Below are 24,724 nucleotides of genomic sequence, written 5' to 3'. Positions count from 1 at the left end.
CTAATTTCAATAAGCCTAAGCAATTCTGATCATCAGTCAATAGACTCCTTTCACCAAGAACAACCAAACCTCCCTCCACCCTTGATGCTGACCCTGACACCCCTCTCCTAACTGCAAATGCTTTTAACTCTTTCTTCTCCGAAACTATTCAATCTCTTGCTAGACAACTGAATACCAACAACTTCTATCCCCCTAATCTAGTAGATTCTTCTTACAACTTTTCTCTACAACCTATCCCTACCTCCTTCATCTACAAACTAATTCACAAACTGAAACCTTGTACCCCATCTGCTGACAAACTCACTTCTCTTTATCTTCAAAAGGCTGCCAAAGAAATTGCTTACCCAATATCTATACTCATTAATAGGACAATCCAAGAGGGAACCATCCCTGATATCTGGAAAGTCTCTCATATTATCCCGCTACACAAAGGTGGTAACTCTATTGACTACTCTAACTTTAGACCAATTGCTCTTCTGTCACCCCTAGGAAAAATCATGGAGAAATGTATTCATCAGCAACTTGTACGGTATCTCTCTTTACACAACATAGTAGCTAATTGTCAACACGGCTTTAGACCTCATCACAGCACCACCACTGCCCTCCTTTTGATTGTAGACACCATCAATAAGAATCGTAATAATAACCTTCTCTCTTCTGCTCTATTCATTGACCTCTCCAAAGCCTTCGACATGGTCAACCACTCTTCTTTAATCCACATCCTTGAATCCCTCTCATTTGATAACCTTGCCATTAAATGGTTTAGTTCTTATCTGAGTAACAGACAGCAAGCCGTTCTTTGGGATAAACACATCTCTTCATTACTGCCCATCTCCATCGGAGTCCCTCAAGGCTCTATTCTTGGTCCACTTCTCTTCTCCCTCTATATTAATGATCTTCACACAGTAATCCCTCAAGCTACCTGTATTCAATACGCTGACGACTCTACCATTATATGTTCAGCTTCTTCCTCCTCAGATTTAATCTCACTAACTCAAAATATTTTTAATACAGTAGAAACATGGTTTACTAGACGGTACCTCCTTCTGAATTCTAAAAAAAACAAACTTCTTCTCTTCTCCCCTACCACTCGAACCTCTCCACCAAACTTCACCACCTTGTCTAACAACGCCACTGTCATCTCTCCTGACTCCACAACTAAACTGTTAGGAATAACCATCGATAATAATCTCACCTTTGATCAACACATCAACAACACCATCGAATCAGTTAACAGAAAAATAGGATCCTTATACCGTATTAAACCTTTTTTAACCCCAACTACCAGAGCTACTATTGCCCACTCCCATCTTTTATCCACTTTCTTTTATGTCTCACCAATCTTCACCAACCTTAAGAAAACCAACCTAAACAAACTAGCTACTTGCTACAATAACATTGCCCGCTTCATACAAGTAACCCTTTCAGAACCCATCACTGCCATAACTTGAAACTTCTAGGCTGGCTTGAACTACAAAACTACCTTGCAATCTCACAACTCACTATTGCCCACAACATACTGCACCAACCTGATAACACCCCTATACTCTCACAACTTTTAATCCCCTATAGCAATCTTACCTCCCTTTCGATCCTCCTGTAAACTCTTGGCCAGTTCTATTAAGTCTAACAACTCAACTGGCGACTCTTTATTCACTAATTCTGTAGGTAGAATTTGGAATCTCTTACCCAGGGAAATTACACAGATTACTTCCTTACCCCTCTTCAAACAAAAAATTAAACTGTACTTCCAAAACCACTGGCTTTGTTCTTGTAGTACACCAGACTAACTTTTCCTCTCTCTATCTCCCTCATTTCATCTACTACGTTGTTTAACTTATTCAGTCAAGCTAATACCTTTTTATCCTTTGACCTTTGGACTTTTTCGCTCTCTAACCTTCTCCTCTCTTTCCCCTCTTCTCTTTGTCTTCTCTGTCTCATTTTTTCCCCTATCTACTGCCTTACCTCCTCTTCCTCTCTTCTAACTTGTGTGATACTCCCTCTTTCTTTCTGTCCTTTGTACTCTAATCTCTCTCTATATTTTAATATGCTTTTTTTTCCAGTATCCCCCCTTTTTTTTAAATTAATATCCTCTGTAATTGACTTTGTATTTTTGTCGTTATACATTGTATGGCTTGTCTATTTTTCTTTTTTCTTTTAGATTTTATCAATTAATTAGTTTTTCACTAACTTGTCATTTTGTTATATCTTGTGTGGAGCTTTTCTCCCCGGGCCTCTACTGAAAATGGAAATATATCCAGCTAGACTAGCCCGGTCAACAAATGTAAAATAAATAAAAATAAAATAAAAAATAAATAATTCTATGCCATATAACAAAGAACATTACAGACCATTTTTGTGCATTAACTATTAAGTTATTTTTCTGATGCCAATTCCAGACAGAAATAAAGTGAGCCTGATGTTCTTTCTGTAGGCGAGAAACAGATCTATTATCTTTAAGGAGAACAACATCATCAGCATTGATCAAACAGTTGGTATGAGGGTGATCACAAAGAAGATCACTTAGAAATGTGAAAACAAAAGTGGGACTAGAACAGAGCTTTGTGGAACACCCTTATGAGATGAACCTCAAACATGATTATTATCAGACCCAATAAGAGTAAAGGAACAAATGGTGAAATCATTTCTGAATTACAGACCACACGCATCTATTTCCTTGTACATGGAAATGTGACCAATGGTATGAAGAATTTAGTGACCCAACATGTTCTTATATATTCATGACAGAGTGAGAATGTGAGAGTGGATACTAAGAGCCAGATAAAGTACTTCAGCTGGTTGGCTAAGCTCCTGAGACAGTCTGACCACAATTTCCATTTCATATCTGCACTGCTTACTGTACTTATTTCCTTGTTTCACTTGAAAGAAAGTTACTGTTCGTCGTTTTTGCATTTAAGTTACATGTAACACATTGCACTTAAGATACCTGGCACTTGCTCACTGAAGCAATTATATAAGTCAGCAATAAAACATTAAAAGCACTACACCCTCACAAACTCTCCTTGAGTACCTTGTTCCCCATTGGCCCTTGTTTTCAATTATAAAGGAATTCCCAATACTATTCTAGCATGTCCAAAGGTCAGTTGTCAATCTCCTCTCCGGTCCAGCTGGTGAATCTGGGAATCTTGAGACAATGTTACAACTGCCTCATGTACACAGACAACCCTCTCCTCCTCCCAACAAATTCCAGCACATGTGAGAGAAGCAACCATATAGCCAAACTGGAGGCTAAGCTTTCTCAACTCAGTACTGGCGAAACCAGTCAGGAGGAGAAGGAAATCACACTCACTACAATTCCAGTCTCACATAGACCTACCACGACAGCAAACCAAACACATAATCACACAAAAACATACTCAGAGGCTCTAAATAAAGATCTGCCTAAGCAGCAGAGACCTCCAAAGCAGACACCCAGGCAACCGCTACCCCAAAACAAAACACGTGCAACATATCTCACAAAGCCAGTGTACCGAACAGTCACAGCCCTTAAGACTAAACAACACACCTGATACACTTGTAATAGGTGACTCTATTGTCAGGCACACTGACGTCCCACTCACCAGGCTGAACAAGGAGAAGGTCACGGTCAGCAGCCTGTCGGGTGCTAGGATCCGCCACATAACACAAGCACTCAGGTCACTCCAAGGCAAGTACAAATAGGACTCAGTCATCATCATCAACTTGGACCGAACCACAAAAGGAGGGGGAGTATCAATATTCATCAAAGATACCCACACCTCCAGGTTGGTGGCAAAGCATGAAGCATCAGATACTATCCATGTGCAACTAACAATGGGTAAAACTGCCTTCCAGTTTATAGCCTGCTACAGACCACCCTCCCAAACCCATGAACCCCACTCAGCCTTCCTAAGAACACTGGAAAATATGAAGGTCTTTCCAAACACCATTATATTGGGCGACTTTAACAATCCAAACATAGACTGGGAGCATTACTCTAGCTCCAACACCCTAGCCCAAAGGTTCCTAGAATTCATAAACTCAAATGCTATGGACCACAGTGAAAAACTTCTCTAAAGCAAATTTCTCACTCCTCAAAACCGAGGTGGAATCCTTCAAAGCCCCCGGGCCTGTGGAAAATACAGCCCAGACCACAGAATCCTTTATAAATATGAACACCTTCAGGAATGCATGGATCATGCAAACCCAAATAAAACCAAGACCCAATCCTCCAAAGGCAGATGTCCTGTCTGGTAGACCCCAGCCATAAACAAACTATACAATAGAAGGAGGAAGCTACTACATGATAGAGCAAAATCCCAAAAAGGTAAGGCAGCTCTGATCAGTATTATCAAAAAATTACAGGCACTCATAAAATCGTCTAAGGCTAGCTTCGAGAGAAAAATTGCACAGGACACTAAGGATAATCACAAGGCTTTCTTTAGTTATGTTAGGAACCTGGGTGGGAATTCCCAGATATGCTCAGAATTAGTCCAAAATGACAAAAAATACACCGAACCCACAGACATTGCCAACATCCTAGCTGACAGGTTCAGCGCAAAATACCCCCCCCTCCCCACCAAAAGGGCAAATATCTATCCCAGCAGATGCTCAGGTAAGAGCCGCCCTCTCCAAAGCAAAAAATACAGCATCAGTGGGACCAGACGGTGTCCCGGGCTGCGTCCTACATGAACTCCAAGAAGAGCTAAACCCAAACATAAAACTACTGTTCAATCTCAGCCTTACTACAGCATATGTACCCAAAGAATGGCGTACAGCAACAGTGGTCCCTCTCCACAAAGGTGGTGCCTCAACGGACCCTGGAAACTATCGCCCCATAAGCCTCACTAGCTTGGTCTGCAAAGCTATGGAAAGGATCATCATGGACCTCATAAATAAAGATATTGGGGACCTACAGACACTGGATCCTACCCAGTTCGGCTTTGTTAAGGGCAGATCCTGCCTCTTAAATCTGATCAACTTCTTTGAAACAGTCACCAAGGCCATTGATGAAGGGAAGGTGGTCCACACAGCCTACCTGGACCTTGCAAAAGCCTTAGATACATTACCCCACTACGGCATTATAGATAAGCTCACCAGCTTAAATATAAACCCCTATGTCACTAGATGGGTTGCAAACTGGCTCAAGGACAGAACCCACATGGTTAGAATTTCTGGAGCCATGTCAGACTCCAAACCAGTTACAAGTGGCGTCCCACAAGGCTCAGTCCTGGGACCTCTCTTGTTCGGTATATATTTCTTGGTGGTACAGGCCAACACAGAAGGACTGTGGCTGACCAAGTTCGCAGATGACTGCAAACTGGGTGCCATAATCGACTCTCCAGCCGACACAAGCATCCTCCAAAAGGGCCTCATAGAAACAGACAACTGGTGCCAGAGCCATGGTCTCAAGCTAAGCCAAAAGTGTATAGTCATCCCCTTTGGCAAAAACAAAGTGCCCACAAATTACCACATAGGTGGTAATCCATTAAGTACAGAAGAAGTAATTGGGGACCTGGGGACCCAAGTTGATAGCAATCTCTCATTTGACATCCACGTGGCCAAAGTGGTTAGAAAAACATTTTATATAGCCCACCTAATCATGAAGGGATTCACATCTAGATTAGGGGAGGTCATCGTGCCTCTTTACTCATCCCTCATCAGGGCCATAATCGAGTAATATGCCCCTTTTGGGATGTACCTTACCAAACACCTGCAGCAACTGGAAAGACCCTAAAAGTACCTCACCAAGAGGATCAAAGGGCTCAAACAGATGCCATATGCTGCCCGGTTAAAGAAACTCCAGCTCTACTCAGTGGCATACCGCCTGCTCAGAGGCGATCTGTGCCTGACGTATAAAGCCATGTCCAACCCGGAATTAAGGGACATGCTGCACCTCAAAAAATCCAACTCCCATCGAGCTACATGCTCGAGAGACTTGACCCTCAGCACTGAAATAAATAGGACATGCTGGAGGGACAGATTCATAACCCAGAGGCTCCCTTCACTCTGGAATAAAATCCCAGTCCAGGTTAGGCAGAGTCCCTCATTGACTCTCTTCAAGAGGAATCTTGATGAGTGGATGGGAGATCGTAGGTTTACCCAGGTATCACTTCTGTGTCACTGTTAGACAGAGGCACAGTATACTAACCTCGAAAAAGGGCATAGCAAAATTAATTTAAAATGGGTGGCGAAAGCCAAACATACTCTGGCTAGGCTTATAAATGCCCTAGGGCAGATAGCCTAGTATGAACCTATGATTTATTTATTTATTTATTTGACAGTTGGTTACTGGGAAAGTCTGACTGGGTGGATAACCCATTTTCACCGGAGGCCCAGAGAGAAAAGCTCCGTATACTATTATTAATGCAATGGTAAAACATGTTCAAAATGAGAGACAATAATCCTATTAAAAATGCAACGGTAAATAACAGTGTAACGTAGCAGAATAATTAATGGAATAGTTTACAATGAACAACGTAGAAAGTACATAGAACAGCCATGAACTGAATTCCAGTGGTACATATATGTAAGATGCAGATCAGAGAAACTATTTTTCACTTTGTTTTTGTTAGGATTGTTTGTTATTGAATCTCATGTACATTACCATATTTTCCTATATACATACATATTTACAAATAGAAAGATGAGAAGTTGTTTTAAGTAATAGAAGAGTACAGGTACATTAGTGTAATAGGATGATAGAGAAGGTTAGAAGAGAGAAGTAGAATGCTGGACTTATAGCAACGTTGTATACATATCAGCATGTTTTTTTACTAGAATGTTGGACTTATAGCAACGTTGTATACATATTAGCATGTTTTTTTTACTAGAATGTTGGACTTATAGCAACGTTGTATACATATTAGCATGTTTTTTTTACTAGAATGTTGGACTTATAGCAATGTTGTATACATATTAGCATGTTTTTTTAACTAGAATGTTGGACTTATAGCAACGTTGTATACATATCAGCATGTTTTTTTACTAGAATGTTTGACTTATAGCAACGTTGTATACATATTAGCATGTTTTTACAGGGATAGTAGCTTGTGTTAAGTAGTTGTTTTAGCTTGCATTTAAATTTTCTATGATTTTGTGTGGACTTTATGTCTAGTGGTAGAATATTATTCCAAGACTTGTTAACTGAGTAGGAATAAAGGGACTGTCCTGCTATCTTATTGGCTTATGTAGACTTAATCATTGTTTATCTTCAGTGTAAGACATGGTTGGAAGTATAAGTATGAAGTACACTCTTTATGGAAGGGCATTTTTCTGGATTATAAATTATTTTATGGGCCATGGTTAGTTGCTGGCATGATGGATATTGCTTTTCAAAAAAGCAAGAAGACTGAATATGCTAAAATGGATCACTGTCATATATACACTAAAATCATAGTTGACAGCATCCTTAGATTTTGGGTGCATGGAACTGTGAGGAAAACATGGAAGATAGTTCAGAAATGTTTTTAGATGTACAATGCAGGCCCACGTTAAATATTCTGTATGAATGGCTATGTATGAGTGCATCTTTTTACAGAAGCCTACATAAGCTATCACTGATGATGATCCCAGAGCTTACCTGTAGGACTAGATTATTCATAACCTTATTAGCGAGAACTACTACAAATATATCTCTCAACTTATATGTGCAAAAAGTAAATGATAATATCCAAATTACTACTTTAGTAAGCATCGTTGGACTGATGGCTTGCCATGCTGGTAATATATGGATATGTTATTTACTGTCTGAGTATATAAGGCTATGTAAATAGATGTTGGTCAATAATACAGCACCATTAATTTATAGAATATCCATTATTGTTTCTTTTTTGATGTTTGTATTCTTAATAAGATATTAGAATAATTAAAATACCCACTGCAGCAGTCGATGGAATACTTTTAGTGCATCTGTCTTTAAAATTCTCATGGTAATTTAATAAGGCAATTAACTGTGTTAGACAGAATAGTGGAAACTAATTACAGTTAATTCTATGATAAAAGTTGTAGGCTGAAACAAGAAAATCAGAAAGTTAGTTCTTTAAATAGGAGGATATCACGATGTATGATAGCATGGGGCTCTTACTAAGGATTCATAACTCCTGGAGTCGACAGTCCAAGTTAAGTACTATTGTGAATGTGGCCTGAAGTAACATCACTTGTGTGGAACTGAAATTTTGTAGCCTGAAACATGAAATTCAGAAATAGTTCCTTAACTCATTCCCTCCAGTAGAGCTCTTTTGAGTGTGTACCTTTAACTCCTAGTGGGCATGTCTTCAGCATTTAAAAATTGAAGTTACCAACTTACATTTTTAACAAATACCCATTGACAGAGGTCATATATCAATACAATTGTGTTTGCTATCATGTATGCTTCAAGATAACATTTTCCAATACCTTGCATGTAACATGGTTTTGGAATTATTAATGCAAATATGAACAGGCAATATTTGACGCCTAGAGGAGCAGTAGGGTGTAACTGCAGAAACGCCTGGAGACGTCACTCGGCTGTAATGATAGGAGGATATCATGATGTATTATAGCAGGGGACTCTTACTAAGGATTCATAACTCCTGGATTTGATGGTCCAAGCTCGACTCCTATGGTGGATGTGGCCTGAAGTAACGTCAGTTCCATGGAACTGAAAATAAAGCCTAACCAAGGCCTGGAGCCTTGACTCCTATTTTACAACAGGATTGCAGGAACATCTATCTGGGAATGAGTCGTGAAGTAACCTTGTTGGCATTAACTGAGAACTTTGAACCCTGAAAATAAGATACTGCAAATCATGCAAGTAGTATGGAAATTAACAGTTAAAAGCAAAGAGTTGAACAATATATAGACAAGCATCACTATATTATTATAACCGGCATAGTACAGACTATTAGCAGATAACACATCTTTGAATAAGAGAGCATGTTTAATAACAATAGGGCAAGTATGTTCATAGAGTGAAGTCCTCCAACCATGAAAAAGACCAAGTAGTAGCTGTTTTATCAGGAGATACACCTCTAGTTGAAATGTTAGTAGTATTGATTTAATTCAGTGAGAGTCAGTAATTTAGTTCATTTTACTTTAATTTGCTAAGCGGGGTCGACCACTGATTGTAGTGAACTATTGTCAGGTTCAGCCTGGAAGAGTTCAACAGACAGACAGAAACAGTGACAATGTACCTAATGTATTAATATCAACATGCAGAAACATTACATGCAAAGTACCATCAAGGAATGGTAAAGTATTACAGTTGTAATGCTAAGCTGCTAATTTGTCTGTTTGCATTTACATTTGATGTTGGTGGAGGTGGGATGGAGTACGAGATGAGCAGTAGAAGTTGTGGTGGTAGGGTTCATATAGCTGTGAGGGAGGGAAAGTTCATTACATAAGATAAGACTTATAAAGATAAAACTTCAGCGAAGCCAGCCCATGCAGCCATCAGAGCCAGTGAAAAGGTTGCTGTAGGCCACCTCTAATAAACTGGAGCTAAAAATCACCTTCAACGGTGGTACATATGCAGCCCATGGAACTTGAGTAACAGCTGTCTAAAATTGCTGATGTCATAAAGAACACTCACAAGTTGTCTTGTTTGATAACAAATGATTCTTTTATTTGGCCCAGTGACCCTAACGGGAAACTGGCCACCCCAACAAGAGAGGTAATATTATCGACCTCACAAAAAGAGGTGTGCATGCAAAATGACATAAAAGCCGCATGATGTGCAATAATCTCAGCAGAACTCAGGGGAGCTTAAGAGTATCCTGAGATGGCATTGTTCTCCATTTTACACGATGGCTTCCCACGGGATGACTAAACATTTCTGCATCCAAAGGCTGATACAACACTGAAAGACTAAAGCACTGAGTGCTTAATAGATGACAACACCCTTTTATTCCAAATCAACTTCAGATTCTGAGTGGAAGCATAAACATTTTTAAGAAACCTCAAAAACAGCCATAATATACATCAAAGCTTCACATCCAGTTTGGAAATCTAGTCTTTATATGTTTTGGTGTAATAATGCTCCACTCCTTTTCCACTGCTAGACTATGGAACTATCTTCCACTTTCACTTAAATCTACTAGCAATGCATCTTTCTTCAAAAACTCTTTGAGACAACATCCTTCCTCCCAATGACTGCACATGTGCTAGTTCCTCACAACCTATAACCTGACTTTAGTTCTCTCCTTTAGCTACCCACCTCGAGTTTTTGCCACGCCTACTCCCACTCCCACCTTTCCTACCTCCATCCTATATTACCTTCTATAAATGTCATCTTTATCTGTGGATGATAATCTATTTCTGTATCTATGTATAGATGTACTGTCAATAAATAGATTTATGTACAGTTGCACTGCTTTACTTTGTTTAAGACTTTGTTTACTTTTTAAAACTTGTTGTATTAGCCAATTGAGTTTTTAATCAAATGCATGTATTGTGACATCATTGTGAAGCTTTTCTCCCCAGTTCTCCACTGAAAATGGGCTCTTTTTGGCCGAGTGGACTTTTCCCCGGTAAAAAAAAAGCAAATAAATTGTCTATCAAACCAATCCTTTCCTTCAGAAAAATGTTAGGATGGGCACCAAAGAACCCCAATATATCTGACTGTACCAAAAATTCTAAATGACTGATGTATCCAACTTTGCCACCAAACAGTTACTGTCCTGCTCCACATGAACTACTAATAACTGTTACTCAAGACAAATTATGGCCATTTAGCTAATGAACGTATGTACAAGGAACAGGATATTAGCTGAAAAATTGCAACATAAGCAGGCCAGTATTTACTATGAGTTATGTAATAACGTTGTTGGGAAGTAGTGAGATGCAAACACCAGAGCATCTCTCTAAAATGTACTTCATGATAAACATTTCTTCACACTAAGGAACTACCAGTTTCTACCTGAACAGTATTTAGTATAAAGATTACTTATTTATGCACCACAAGCTAGGGAACTGATTTGGTGCCTCCAGTGAGACTTGTTCACACATTGCACATTTGAAAATTTACATTTTATCAAATAGTTTCATACAGATCTGTGAGATGTATTCAGTATTTAAAGCTCTGCAGTTAAACCCTTTTCAGAAAAGATGAACAGTGGATGGACATGGTGCTCTGAATTAATTTGATACCATGTTGAACTGTAAGCTGTTTTTTGGAACCAACGTCAGTTCCCTCAGCTGTTAGTTCCTAAGTAGATCAGTTGAAATTTTAAGCTCCATCTATACCATGTGCTTGAGTTCTGTTTTTAGTTGCTGCCTCACTTAGCAATTTACATATAAATGCTTGGAGGGTGACCAGAGAGGGGAGGGGGGAATGTAGAATGTTACAGAATTTATGTAGTCTATAAGAAACAAAAGATGGAAGAGCCATTGTAGAGCCAGTCACCAACTGAAATATTGAATACTTATTATGCAGTTTTATCCCATTTGTCAGTGGGATGGTCCTTCCCTAATCCCCATGTTTAGTAAATTGTTTCTCCTAGATCTAAAGCAATATTTTTGTTTTACTTTTATTAATGAAATTGAATAGTTTGTCTAATTGATTTATCCTTGCTAACATCTTTCTGAGGCAGTCTTCCAGGTTTGAGAAACTTTTTTCATATTTAGAAATGTATAATTATTAATTCCGAACTTGCAATCTTACAGGCTTGAAACCCTTTTTTCCTATTCTTAAATGCATAATTCTAAATTTTGTGATGAATTTTTAAAGCCTATAATCTGCAAACTAAAGTACACATGGGGGCTAGTTAGCTGTTTCCTTATTGCAGTCATAATTAGAGTTGAGAGATCTTTCAAGTTTAGAGTGCTAGAGGTGCTACAGGGGCCTAAACTTCTAAAGTAAAAAAAAAAAAAAAAAAAAACACTTTAATTACCATTTATAAAGTTACTGTCCTGCTGCACATGAACTTTTCTCTAGCACTCCTCTTGAAGTTAATTAGAGGATATGTTCTTCTTGGTGTGTTTACTAGCTCATGGATATACATAATATTTACTATTATTCAAAATAGTTAATTAGAGGATATCTTCTTCTTGGTGTGTTTACTAGCTCATGGATATACGTAATCTTGTAGTTAATTAGAGGAAGATATATCTTCTTCTTGGTGTGTTTACTAGCTCATGGATATACATAATCTTATACAAGTAGTTAATTAGAGGATATCTTCTTCTTGGTGTGTTTACTAGCTCATGGATATACATAATCTTGTAGTTAATTAGAGGATATCTTCTTCTTGGTGTGTTTACTAGCTCATGGATATACATAATCTTGTAGTTAATTAGAGGATATCTTCTTCTTGGTGTGTTTACTAGCTCATGGATATACATAATCTTGTAGTTAATTAGAGGATATCTTCTTCTTGGTGTGTTTACTAGCTCATGGATATACATAATCTTGTAGTTAATTAGAGGATATCTTCTTCTTGGTGTGTTTACTAGCTCATGGATATACATAATCTTGTAGTTAATTAGTGGATATCTTCTTCTTGGTGTGTTTACTAGCTCATGGATATACATAATATTTAGTAGTACTATTATTCAAAATAGTTTGTTTGACAAACAGTTTTATTTGTCTGCATCTTGTGATGTTTAAAACAGGAAAGTAATTCATTGCTTCTTCTTTTTCCCCTAAGGTGAAATGGAGATACTACTGCCACTATATGAACGTTTATGCTGAGGAGTTTGTAGGGATGGAACATTAGTGTCAGAGGTTTTGAGATCGTAAAGTGGTTTGGTAAAACAAAATGCATCTTTTTGAAATGCGTTTATCTTTTGTTGGATTAAGCCTCCAATACAACTCTACAGGGGAAGCTTTGCCGCTTTGTGCCTCTAGAATTAATATATTCAGCTGCACAGGAGATGAACTTCATCATAGATTAAAACATTCTCACCTAAGTTACCTTGGTGTACAATTCAGAATTAGATATGGATCTCACAATTAAAAAGAAAAAAGAAATGCAAGTCTAAAGTCTAAAGGAGCCATGCATTTAAAAAAAAAAAGTAATATTGTACCTTCTATATTTTCTGGCAGTCCAAAAATCCTAATGTTATAATTCCATCTCTTAGCTGTCACACTACTGTCATGCTGCCAAGGAAGATATTAAGGAACATGTTACTGTGACATTCTCAGTTATGTGTTTTTCTGCTTACTTCCTAATTCCTCCCTTTACATCTGCTTTTCTTTGGTATTTTAACAACTGTCTCAATGGCTCTAAGGGTTGTGGGAGCTATCCCCTGTAAGAATTTATGGTGCCCCATCCACTCATCCAGCTTCCTCTTGAACAGTGTCGTAGAGGTGCTCTGTTTCCCATGAATTGGCAGCCTATTCCAAAAACATGGCAGTCACTGGAGATAAATCTGTCCCTACAGCATGACCTACTATTGAAGTTGCAGGCTATCTTTAGGTCCCTGGAACAGTTAGCCCTAGTTCCATTTGATTTACAGATATGCAGTAAGTTCATTAGGTTTGGGTCTTGGATTGGTCTGTAGGCCAGGCATAAGTCTCCCCTAAGGAGTCTATATGATATGGAGTATAGTGACAGGGATTTTAGTTGGTCTGCATAAGGCATGTGCTGGAGCCCCTTGAGCGTTTGTTTCTTTACTATGTTAACTATGCCTACTGGCTCTCTAACCCAGCTGTACATTACTGGAGCCCTTGAGCTATTGTTTCTTTACTGTCTATGTTAACTATGCCTACTGGCCCTCTGAACCAGCTGTACGTTACTGTGCAATGTAATTTAGCACTCACTGTATCTTAAATAACCATCTGTTGTATTGTGTCATGCTTTGATGTATACATTTAACACTATATAAGCTAAGCAGTATTACTGGTCCTTTCATCTGTAGTCCTGCCCTTTAAATGGACAGTGGTCAAGTCCTTCATGTAATTGATTTATTCCCATAATTTTAATAATTGGGGAAGTAGAGCCGAGAAGGATAATAGAAGCAGCATAGCTCATGTGCTTTGCGATCCCAGGAAGTTAATTTAGACCAGCTCATGTATTCGTTTGTTTGCTTTCCTCTTAAGAGTCACAGGTGGATGGCAGTGCAGAGTACAGGATTAGTGAAAGCGAAACATTCAACAAAATGTGTATCCCGCACAGCAAGAGCCAGGAACCTGACAGAAGATTGGTACCTAGGTAAATCAAGTGCACATATCAACTTAGTACAGGTTCATGCAGTCAGTGGCATTAATTAATAAACGATTAAAGGATAATACCTTCATAAATACATAAATACAGTTGTCCAGCGAAAATAAAGAGGATATACTTGAATAGGCAGCTAAGACTCATTTCCTAGAAATAGCAATTTTAGTAACTGGTTCATGTTGCCAAGCTCTTCAAGTCTGTGTAAGGGACTAGTAAACAGAAAGCCAGCATTTGCAACAAAAGCTTGATGATTTAGATACTTGCAGCATAGGAATTAATTGGGTCTCATTGGTCTCACAGAAGGGACAGAGGAAGAGAACCTGGCAGTGTTCATTCAGGAGAATTTACAGCAGGCTCTTCAGATGAGTCAGAGGATAGTAATGAATAATATAAAATAAACAGCAGCATTTAGGCTGTTTGAAGTAAACACAGTGCTGAAGAATTATTTATTTCTGCACTGGTCAAACCATGCAACATGTTCTTAAAGGAAGTTAGGGCAGAAGTAATTAAGATAACATGGGAGCAATATCTACGACTGCTATAGGATTTGTTCCTTAAGACTGATAACTGTAGTTTGTTATATACATATTTAGTGGATATCAAACGGGTGCACTTCAGTTCGTTTTACAAACTCAGAACTTTACTGCTTCTCACTTACTATGTCTATGTTTTTTCTTGCAGGTTATACTACACAACACTAAAAAGGGACTTCAGAAAAAACTTTTTTCCTATTGGGACCTCTTGTATTGTCTATATGATAACAGCAAATGATATGTCAGACTTCTATAGGTCGGGTCTGAGTCTGAAGTGGAGGAATCAGAGGGAACATGCAGAGGAAGAGTGTATTGATAAGTTAGAGTATGAGCTATGTAATGTCAAGAGACCGTGTACGGTGACACTGTTTATGTCATGGACACCATGTTCGGAGTGTGTACCAATAATTATAGACTTTGTACAACGTCATAGGAATGTCAGACTGAGGATACTTGCTGCCAGAATTTACTATCATGAAGAACCAGAAAATAGAGAAGGTCTAAGGATTTTATTTACTTATTGTGTGGACTTGAAAATGATGAAGTGGGCAGGTAAGTTTAAATTGCATATTAGAATATTTTTTTTCTGAGAAAAAAGAGGTTCATTTACATTTTCTGAACATTTAGGGTGACTACATGACCATGCACAACTGTTTACATCAGCTATGCTATGCTGGCAGTTAATGTAGCCTGATTAGGCATGTGATGTCAGACATTTATATGCCATCACAAATGCTTGTCATACCTCTCAACTTCTTAGCACAAAAAAATCTAGAAAAAGCCTGGTATAATGGGGGGACAAAGTCCCGAAAATAGGGACAGATTTTAAATATTGCTCTTATAAACCTAGAAAGTTGATAGGATAATACGATTTGTCTTCACATGCATTTTTTTGAAGGATAGGAAGTCTGAAAATCAAATGTATGTCATAATTTAGTGAAGTCAATCCACACATCTTCCCAGTGATTTGCCAGAAAATCACAAATTTTATGAGGGACAGACCAAAAATATGAGGCCAAAATCTGGACAATCTGCAAGAATCTGGACAGTTGAGAGGTATATTGGCAGCATGAAATCCATGCTAATAGTTATGGATAAGGGCTTGTATGTGCTGAGCATATACAGCAACAGCATGGCCAGGTGATTATAATCCTTCTGCTGTTTGGTGCAACGTGCCAACATGTTCTGTTAACCACTATACTGGGGAATGTGGCATAGTGTGTGTGTGTGTGTGTGCGTGTATTCATGTATGTGTGTGTGTGTGTGTGTGTGTGTGTGTGTGTGTGCACATTTTAAACACCTGGTTGTGATGATGGTGCAGCTGCAATGGCAGTTTTATTTTATTTTAATTTATTTTATTTTATGTTATCTTATTTTCTTACATTTGTTTACCGGGATACATAATGGATTATAGTAGACCAATTGCAGGCTCCACCTGGGGAATACAGGTATAGGATCAAAAGAGCAACATTATTAACACAAGTAATTTAGGTGCAAAATTAGATAGTATGAAAGCAAAGGCTAAATGCAGTATATACAAAGCACAGGTCAGATAGCTTTTTATGGGATACGGGAAGATCACTGATGACAATATGTAAATGTATTTATTTATTAAACATTTGTTTACCGGGAAAGTGCAACTAGGACAGAGCCTGTTTCCAGTAGATGCTCGGGGATAAATATTCCAGACACATGTCTTTGTAATGTGAAAAGAAACCGGTGCACCCAGAGGAAACCCACACAAATGCAAGGAGGACATGCATCCTCCACATACAAGGGACTCCAGCTGAGAATTGAACCAGAGAACTTCTTGCTGTGAGCACTAACCAGTAGAGCACTGCTTCGTCTGTAAATAGGTGGGATGGCCTAAAGAAAAAGGTGGCATATGCAAAGCAGAAAAACAAAACAATGAGATGATATGGAACAAAAGTTCTGGCAAAAGTTAAGTGACATGGCCTGTGTGGAAGCATTTGCACTGGTCTCTCTTGACTGGCTAGGATTTGAACTGGAGTCTGAATTTAAGAGGAAAAAGTCTTTTCAATAATAGGGCAATGAATTCTAAAGTATTAAGGCTAGCACTGACAAGTTGTGATTAGTGCATTGCAGTTTAGTTTTCAGGGTGTAGCAGAATAAGATTTGTTTAAGGGTGTTTTCTGAGACCAAAATTACAAACTACCGAAACTTACTTTATCAAGATGAAATCATTGAATATTGAATTTACTTAATGTTCACTGCACCAGAATCTTTACCAGGGTAAATAAACTGCAGTATGTTAAACCCACCCAGGTGGGGGGCTGTACCCCACACGACCTCCCCCAACTATATATACCAACTCTTGGATTGCTCTACAGTGGGGAAAAGGGCAAATTTCCCTAGGTTGGCCAAGTGCCTACTTACCTTGTTAAGGATTCCTGTGATGTAAACATTCAGCAAATTAATTGTTTGATGATTTTGTCTCAATAAAGTAAGTTTCAGTAGTTTGTAATTTTGGTCTACTCAAGCAGACCCCTTCAGAGGTTGTAGGAGGGAACTTTTGTCGTGAGTTTTGCTGCATGGTGTGATCAAGTCTCAAGGTGTATTAGTGTAAATAAAGTACAAAAAGTATGTATTTTCATGTTTGCTTAATGGATATCCAATGGGTCTTCTTAAGTGACACAGTGATATTCAAGCCTAGGGGAGTTTGCAATGAATCAACATTTATTTAGTTTGCTGAGGTCCAGGGAGAAAACTCTAAGCTTTCCCATAAGGTACAAAAAGCAGATAAGCAAAATTATAATGACTTTAAGCAATTCAAGAAAATGAATGCAAAAGGAACACATAGTAAAACATAAACAGAGTCTTAGAAAAGACAGCTGCATGAATGAAAGTATGCATAGGGGATGTGATGTAAGAGGGAATGAAAGAATATGGGAGAGAAAAAGTAAGGCAGTGAGCCAGGAGATGTTGATAGGGAAAGGAGGGTATAATAAATAAGGGGGTGTGAGGAGAAGAGGTGGAGGTAGTAAGGAAAAGGGACCAGAGAGCAAGTGCTTTAGGGAGAAAGGATGATAGAGGGGACCCTCTGTAGATATGTAGATGATGTCATTAGATAAAGAGAGGGCTAACATACCTTAGAATACACTGTGTGGATGGACTGGCATTCTTGTCTAGCCAGGAGATGAGCAGGTACACAGCCGTGTGTTCATCATGTGTTGTTTTAATTGCAGTTTGTCAGATTTCATCTGGGGTATTTGTTTAAGGGGAAGAGGGATGGAGTTCCAGATTTTAGAGTTGTTGGAGGAACAGAGAGAGTCACCACCACAGTAGTTTGAATCATTATGAGTAGTCTTTTACCTAATGAGCGAAGAGGCTTGTTTTCTGGGTGTGCATTAGGCTAGAACATTTTTCAGGTTTCCAAATAAGGTTATTTATAGTAAGTAGTTGAGATAACATCAGGAAGTGAGACAGCTCAAAGGCCTTTGATAGCTCAAGAAAGACAGCAGATACTATGACATTCACTTAGCCAACTGGTTAGAGTTACTAGGCTTCCCACATTTCTATCTTGATTTATGGTGGTCATGAAGTTAAAGAGGCTGCATCAGTGCTGTGGTTAGACAGGAAGCCATGCCATGTTGGAGACAATAGATTATTGTCTGAAACAGAAGAAAGTAATTGTGTTGAGATATATTTCTCAAGGACATGAAAGAGTTTAACTGTAATGATTGCTGGTCTATAGTTGGTAAGATTTGTGGAAGCGTTACCATTGTGTATGAGTAAGATGTATTTTTTCATAAATTTGGAATGCAACTTTCTTCAATGGATTGGTTAACTAATATAGAGACTATGTAGGCCAGAGCATCTGGTGCCATTTTAATGCATCTCCTGGTAGGCAACCTGAGGCAGCAGTGATAGATTTTAATTTTAGAAGTATTCTTTTATGGCAGGGGTAAAGATGGGTTCTGGGGATAAAGTTTTATGGTGGAGTGTTCATTCAGGGAAAGATTGTGAGGTAGCAGAAGTTAAGAGGTTTAGGAGAGAGGGTACAGAGTTGATGAGGTGCATATTGAATTGGGAGGCCAAGTCATTTTACTCTGGGACAGCTGAGCATCCAGTTTAGGTGATTTGAGAAGAGTTTAGTAGTTGGTTGACTGAAGACTAGAGAAATTTTGAGTTCTTTTGATTTAATGTTTGGAGATTGTTGTAATATGATTTCTTGTCATATTTAATCCTGTGAGTAGTGTTATTTCCAAAGTATTTATATTTTTGTAGGTTAGAATCTACCTTAATTTTTCTCGAGATTTCCCATGCCTTGCTTCCAATTGTTGCTTTAAGGATTAAAAATTACTGGTATGCACAGAGACATCTGATCATTTAACTTTAGAAGGGACATGAGGATTTCAGAATTATGTATTTCTGGGTGGGTTGAGGGATGAAGAATAAAGTTTAAATGGATTTTTGTTAAGTATAGAAATACTACCTACCTTTTTTGTGGTTCTGTCTACTTTTAGAATATTATATCCTGGATGTAGAATTTCCTCATCTTTTATATCATGCTTTCGCCAAGTTTCTGTAGCTACAATGACATCTGGTGAGAGTTGTGTTATACAGGCCTGGAAATATGGTAGTTTATTTCTTCTAACACATCTTAAAAGTATATTAAAAAGATTTAGGCTTGAAGATTTAGTGGATTAAAAGGAGCAAGACTGTGAATTACAAACCATGGAGGCTGCTGTTGTGAGGAGGACCAAGGTTTGGGTGGACATCTCCACATAGTTTGGAAGTCAGGACTGAGTGTATGATAGATGGTGGGCCATTTATATTTAGATTTCATCCTGAGTCCTAGTTTTAGGAGTGTGGGATTTGATACCAGTCAGTTGTTGAAAAGGTGAATGAAAATTGTAGGGAATAAATAAATGTGTAAGTGTGAAGGTATATTGAAGTTAGACAGGGTGGTGTTTTGAGCCTATGAAAACATGGCTGGGGCTATAGCAGGTCTCTGTGGAGTTGTAGATAACAGGAGGTTAGGTGTGTTTGTAGTAACAGAGCAGTGATTTAAATGAATATGACTAGATGAGGTAATTTGAAGAAAAAGGAGGAATTATTGCTTAGGAAATGAGGATGCACGTGAACTGTATGGAGGTATGGGGATAGTTTAGCATATATATATATATATATATATATATATATATATATATATGTGTGTGTACGAGGGTAGTGTGACAGCGGTCAGGTCTGCGATGGGAGTGACGGATGCATTTAAGGTGGAGGTGGGATTACATCAAGGTTCAGCTCTGAGCCCTTTCTTATTTGCAGTGGTGATGGACAGGTTGACAGACGAGATCAGACAGGAGTCCCCGTGGACTATGATGTTTGCAGATGACATTGTGATCTGTAGTGAGAGTAGGGAACAGGTGGAGGAGACCCTGGAGAGGTGGAAATATGCTCTAGAGAGAAGAGGAATGAAGGTCAGCAGGACTAAGACAGAATATATGTGTGTGAATGAGAGCGGAGGATAGAGGAATGGTGAGGATGCAAGGAGTAGAGATGGCGAAGGTGGATGAGTTTAAATACTTGGGATCAACAGTTCAGAGTAATGGTGAGTGTGGAAGAGAGGTGATGAAGAGAGTACAGGCAGGATGGAGTGGGTGGAGAAGAGTGTCAGGAGTGATTTGTGACAGGTGAGTTACCAGTAAGAGTGAAAGGGAAGGTCTACAAGAGAGTAGTGAAACCAGCTATGTTATATGGGTTGGAGACAGTGGCACTGACAAAAAGGCAGGGTTCAGAGCTTGACGTGGCAGAGTTGAAGATGTTAAGATTTGCACTGGGTGTGACGAGGATGGACAGGATTAGGAATAAGTATATTAGAGGGGTCAGCCCAGGTTGGAAGGTTTGGAGACAAAGCCAGAGAGGCAAGATTACGTTGGTTTGGACATGTGCTGAGGAGGGATGCAGAGTATATTGGGGAAAAAGATGCTAAGGATGAGGCTGCCAGATAACAGGAAAAGAGGAAGGCCTAAGATAAGGTTTATTGATGTGATGAGAGAGGACATGCAGGTGGTTGGTGTGACAGAGCAAGATGCAGAGGACAGGAAGAAATGGAAACAGTTGATCTGTTGTGGCTATTTCGACGGGAGCAGACGAAAGAAGAAGATATATATATATATATATATATATATATATATATATATATATATATATATAGGGAAAATGTTTGCAGGTGTTTGAAAACTAAAAAGGAAGTGTAGTAAAGAAAAGTTTAGTCATTGATTTATTTAGTAAGGAGAGGTGGTAGAGAGACAAAGACTCATTTCTAATGTATGTATGTAGAGAGGTTGAGGATAGATAGGTTTAAGCAGTACTGTGAGATAAGGAGAAGGCTGAGAGATATTTTAAAGGAAGTCATGAGATGAGAAAAATAGTATGCAGTTTGCATTATATGTGGGGAGACTGATGTGATGAACAGGTGAGGTAGTCTCGATGATGACTTGCTTAAAGGTACCATCAGGTAGGGGGCTGAGTAGGAGTGAATATGATGCAGAGTAGTATGTGAAGAGAACGGGTGTTGGGACTAATATTTAATGTTAGATATTAGATAGAAGTTCAGAATAGGTGAATAGAGTAAAGTTTGATTTCATGACAGTGCTAAAGCAGTTTGGGGAGGTATTGGGATTGGGTGTCACAGGTGATAGGTGGAGGTGGGTAGTATAATGCCTGAGTAAGGTGGGTGAATGGAAGTTCGTAATAGCGTAAGGGAGCTAAACAAATAGAACATAGCAAAGCTTACCTGATCGTAGTGGCCCTTTACTGCAGAAAATAATCAGTTTATATGTGGTATTCAACAATTAGCATGGAAACACCACGAAAAACAAGTTTTGTTTCAGTTACTGAGTGCAGAGACAAAGGAGTTAGGCTTAGGATGTAACTGGCTTGGGCACTGTAATCTACTGGTCAAGTGGATGGACAGTGATCAGTTAGTAAGTGGTTCTTAAAGTGTAAGCACGATTCCTTTGGTGGATGTTGTAGTCACTTTGCAGCACAGAGCCAGAAGTTATCTGAGTAGTTTTACATACAGCTTGGCTTTTCTTGTTAACCTTGATAACATTGTACAATAACAATAATCTCAGCAGGCTGCTGCTCACAGGTGCTGCATTGGGCAGTTTTCAGTAGTGTGACTTGCAGCAGAAGTCTTGTTATTTAATGGATAGAGGATGCAATTTGATGTCTACTGTCTTGGAAATGGTCTGTAGGGTTGCTGTACTTGTTGTTTGAAGCTGTTGCTATTAAGGGAAACCCATAAGCATGATAGGTAAGAAGGATTCCAGTGCTAAAGTCTGATCTAGCTGTAGAGAAAGGTAAAATAAATCGATGTTTAATTTTGCTTCTAGTTTCCTTGCTCTAAAGTTGAATTGTTTAGGTTCTAGTCAAGGCAAATGCCTAGATATTTGAATAATGCCTAGTTTTGATTTGTTTATTATTTTGTTGGTATCTAATGCATGAAGAGGTTTTGAAAATGTTTGATAAGCTCTAAAATTTGTTGTGTTAGTTTTAGTGGAGTTTAGAGGTAGATTGCTGTTATTAATTCAGTTGGAAGTGGTATGAAGCAATTCTGTAGTTGCTTTCGAATGTCAGAATGTGTGGGACTGAACATGAATGCACATAAGTCTGACCAGCCTCATATACAAAGCCATGGAAAGACTTATCATGGGACTAATCAATCAGGACATAAGGACCCTCCAAACATTGCACCCATCTCAGTTTGCATTCATCAGAGGCAAGTCATGCTAACCCAACCTTGTAGATTTGTTATTGAAGAGGTCACCAATACAATGGATGAAGGCAAAATGCCTCGACCTACTCAAAGCTTTAAACACAGTTCCCCATTCAGGCATAGTAGAAAAGCCCCAAAAAAATAGGAATAAACACCAATATCACCTGCTGGATTGCCAACTGACCTGGAGCTAGGGTGCATGAAATAAAAATAGGGGAAATTGCCTTCACAAAGAGACCAGTCACCAGTGGAGTCCCCTGGGATTCTGTGCTGGAACCACTCCTGTATGGCAAAAACTTTTCTGAAGTAAAAGTCAATACCAAAGGGCTCTGGCTGACTAATTTTGAGGATGACTGCAAGCTAGGAGCAGTCATTGAATTCCCAAATTCTTCCTGCATAAAGATTTGTCTCAAATAATTTACTGGTGCCAAAATCATGGACTGAAACTAAATGCCAAAAAATGCATTATTGTATCCATTTGGAGGTCATTATTACCCCAAGAAGCTACCACACTGACAATATGGCCCTATGAGTTGAGCCAGTTGTTTGGAATTTGGGAACCTATGTGCACAGTGACCTAACTTTTGACCACATGCCCAGTGTTGTAAGAAAGTCCTTCTATATTGCACAACTTAAAAACAAAGAGATTATGTCTAGATCTAGTTAGGTCATTGTCCCCCTTTACTCAGCCCTCATTAGGCCATTCATTAAATATGATGACCTTTTTGGTATGTATTTGTCCAAACGGATGCAACAAATGGAATGGCCACATAGATACCTTACAAAAAAGGTACAAGGCTTAAACAACATCTCCTATATGGACTGGTTTAAAGCCCCGAAGCCCTGCCACTGTACGCTGTTTCTTACAGACTGCTAAGAAGTGACCTGTGTCTGGTACACAAGGCATCCTCCGACTAAATACTGATGGATTTACTGCACATCAGCAGTTCAAATGACATCTCATATACTTGGTCTTACGATCTAAACCTCTTCTGCAACAACAACAGAATAGTTTGGAGGGACAGATATATTTTGCAGAGGATACCACTGTGTTAGAACTGGCTCCCCATCCACACACAACAAAGCTCATCCCTATCCTATTTCAAGCACCACTTGAATCCATGGATGGGATATGGATAATTTACCCCATGACTGCCCCCTGTGCTACTACTGGACAAAGACAGCTCCTAAATGCTTTATCCCCAGCATGGGTCCTCTCAAATTATCTGTGGTATGGTCTGGGTTATTCTAATTAGAGGTAATGTATAATGATCAACCATGGGGTAGGTAAGGCCAGTCTATAACCAAATGGGATTGTTTAATTTGTGCACAAAAAGTGAAACTGGCTAGGATCATAGGAGGTTACTAGGTTAATGGCCCAGGAGCTCTTGCAAGCCTAGCCAAGAATTTATCCCCCAAAAAAGAAACCTCAGTCAGCACGTGCCACCTCTGTCAGTGAGGGACACTGGTGGAACCCCTAGGACAAATTTATGGCTTCCCATCAATTCATCAAGGTTGCGCTTGAAGAGAGTCAGTGAGGTACTCTGTTTGACGTGTATGGGAAGTCTATTCCAGAGATGCGGCAGCCTCTGGGAGACAAACCTGTCTCTCCAGCAGGTTTTGTTGATGTAGCATATTAGATTCAGGCTTTTTGAGTAGGAAATGAGTGAGGAATTAGACTTATGGATATGGAGCATCTCTAGTAGGGCAGGGTCCAATATTGCCTTGTAGGTGAGACACAGATCACCTCTGAACAATCTGTACAATACCGAGTAGAGTGATAGTGATTCGAGCCTGCCCACATAGAATAGGTGTTAGAGGCCACAGATTCTTTGCGAGGTATTTCTGTGGCCTTTCTAGTTGGTACAGATGTTTGGAGAGGTACATACCAAACAGGGCATTATACTTAATTATTGGTTTAATGAGGGAAGAGTATAGAGAGTAATAACCTCCTTTTTTCTAGATGCAATCCCTTTACTTATGAGATGAACCATGTAAAGGCTTTTGTGACCACTGCCACTACAATGATTGTCAAATGTGAGATTGTTATCATCCTGAATACCCAGGTCTCTCATCACAAGTTGTGGGCTTAGGGGTTTGCCGTTGATGTGGTAATCAGCAGGGCCGTGTTTTTGACGAATGGTATGATGATACATTTTTTTGCATTTAGCTTGAGGCCAAGACTTTGGCAGCAGTTATTAGTCACTGTGAGACCCTCTTACAGTATGTTAACATCATTTGAGGAGTCAGTGACAGCACCCAACTTACAATTGTCTGCAGACTTCACAAGCCTTTTGTCTTTGCCTGGACCTCTGTTAAGTAGA

At 39.0% G+C, this 24,724-nt stretch overlaps 1 protein-coding gene across 1 annotated transcript in view; it reads left to right on the top strand.

The window, feature by feature from the left end:
• The window catches only part of LOC122794693 (DNA dC->dU-editing enzyme APOBEC-3F-like), a 422,984-nt gene that overhangs the window by 157,248 nt on the left and 241,012 nt on the right, over positions 1-24,724 (top strand). Inside the window, exon 2 of the mRNA XM_044063324.1 lies at positions 14,802-15,205. Coding sequence (XP_043919259.1) covers positions 14,802-15,205 — 404 coding nt within the window. The remainder of the gene's footprint in view (positions 1-14,801; positions 15,206-24,724) is intronic.

Source organism: Protopterus annectens, chromosome 2.part1 (genome assembly GCF_019279795.1).
Source record: "Protopterus annectens isolate FY-2018-M chromosome 2.part1, PAN1.0, whole genome shotgun sequence".
Taxonomy (NCBI): domain Eukaryota; kingdom Metazoa; phylum Chordata; order Ceratodontiformes; family Protopteridae; genus Protopterus; species Protopterus annectens.
This window is presented reverse-complemented; position numbering and strand designations above follow the sequence as displayed.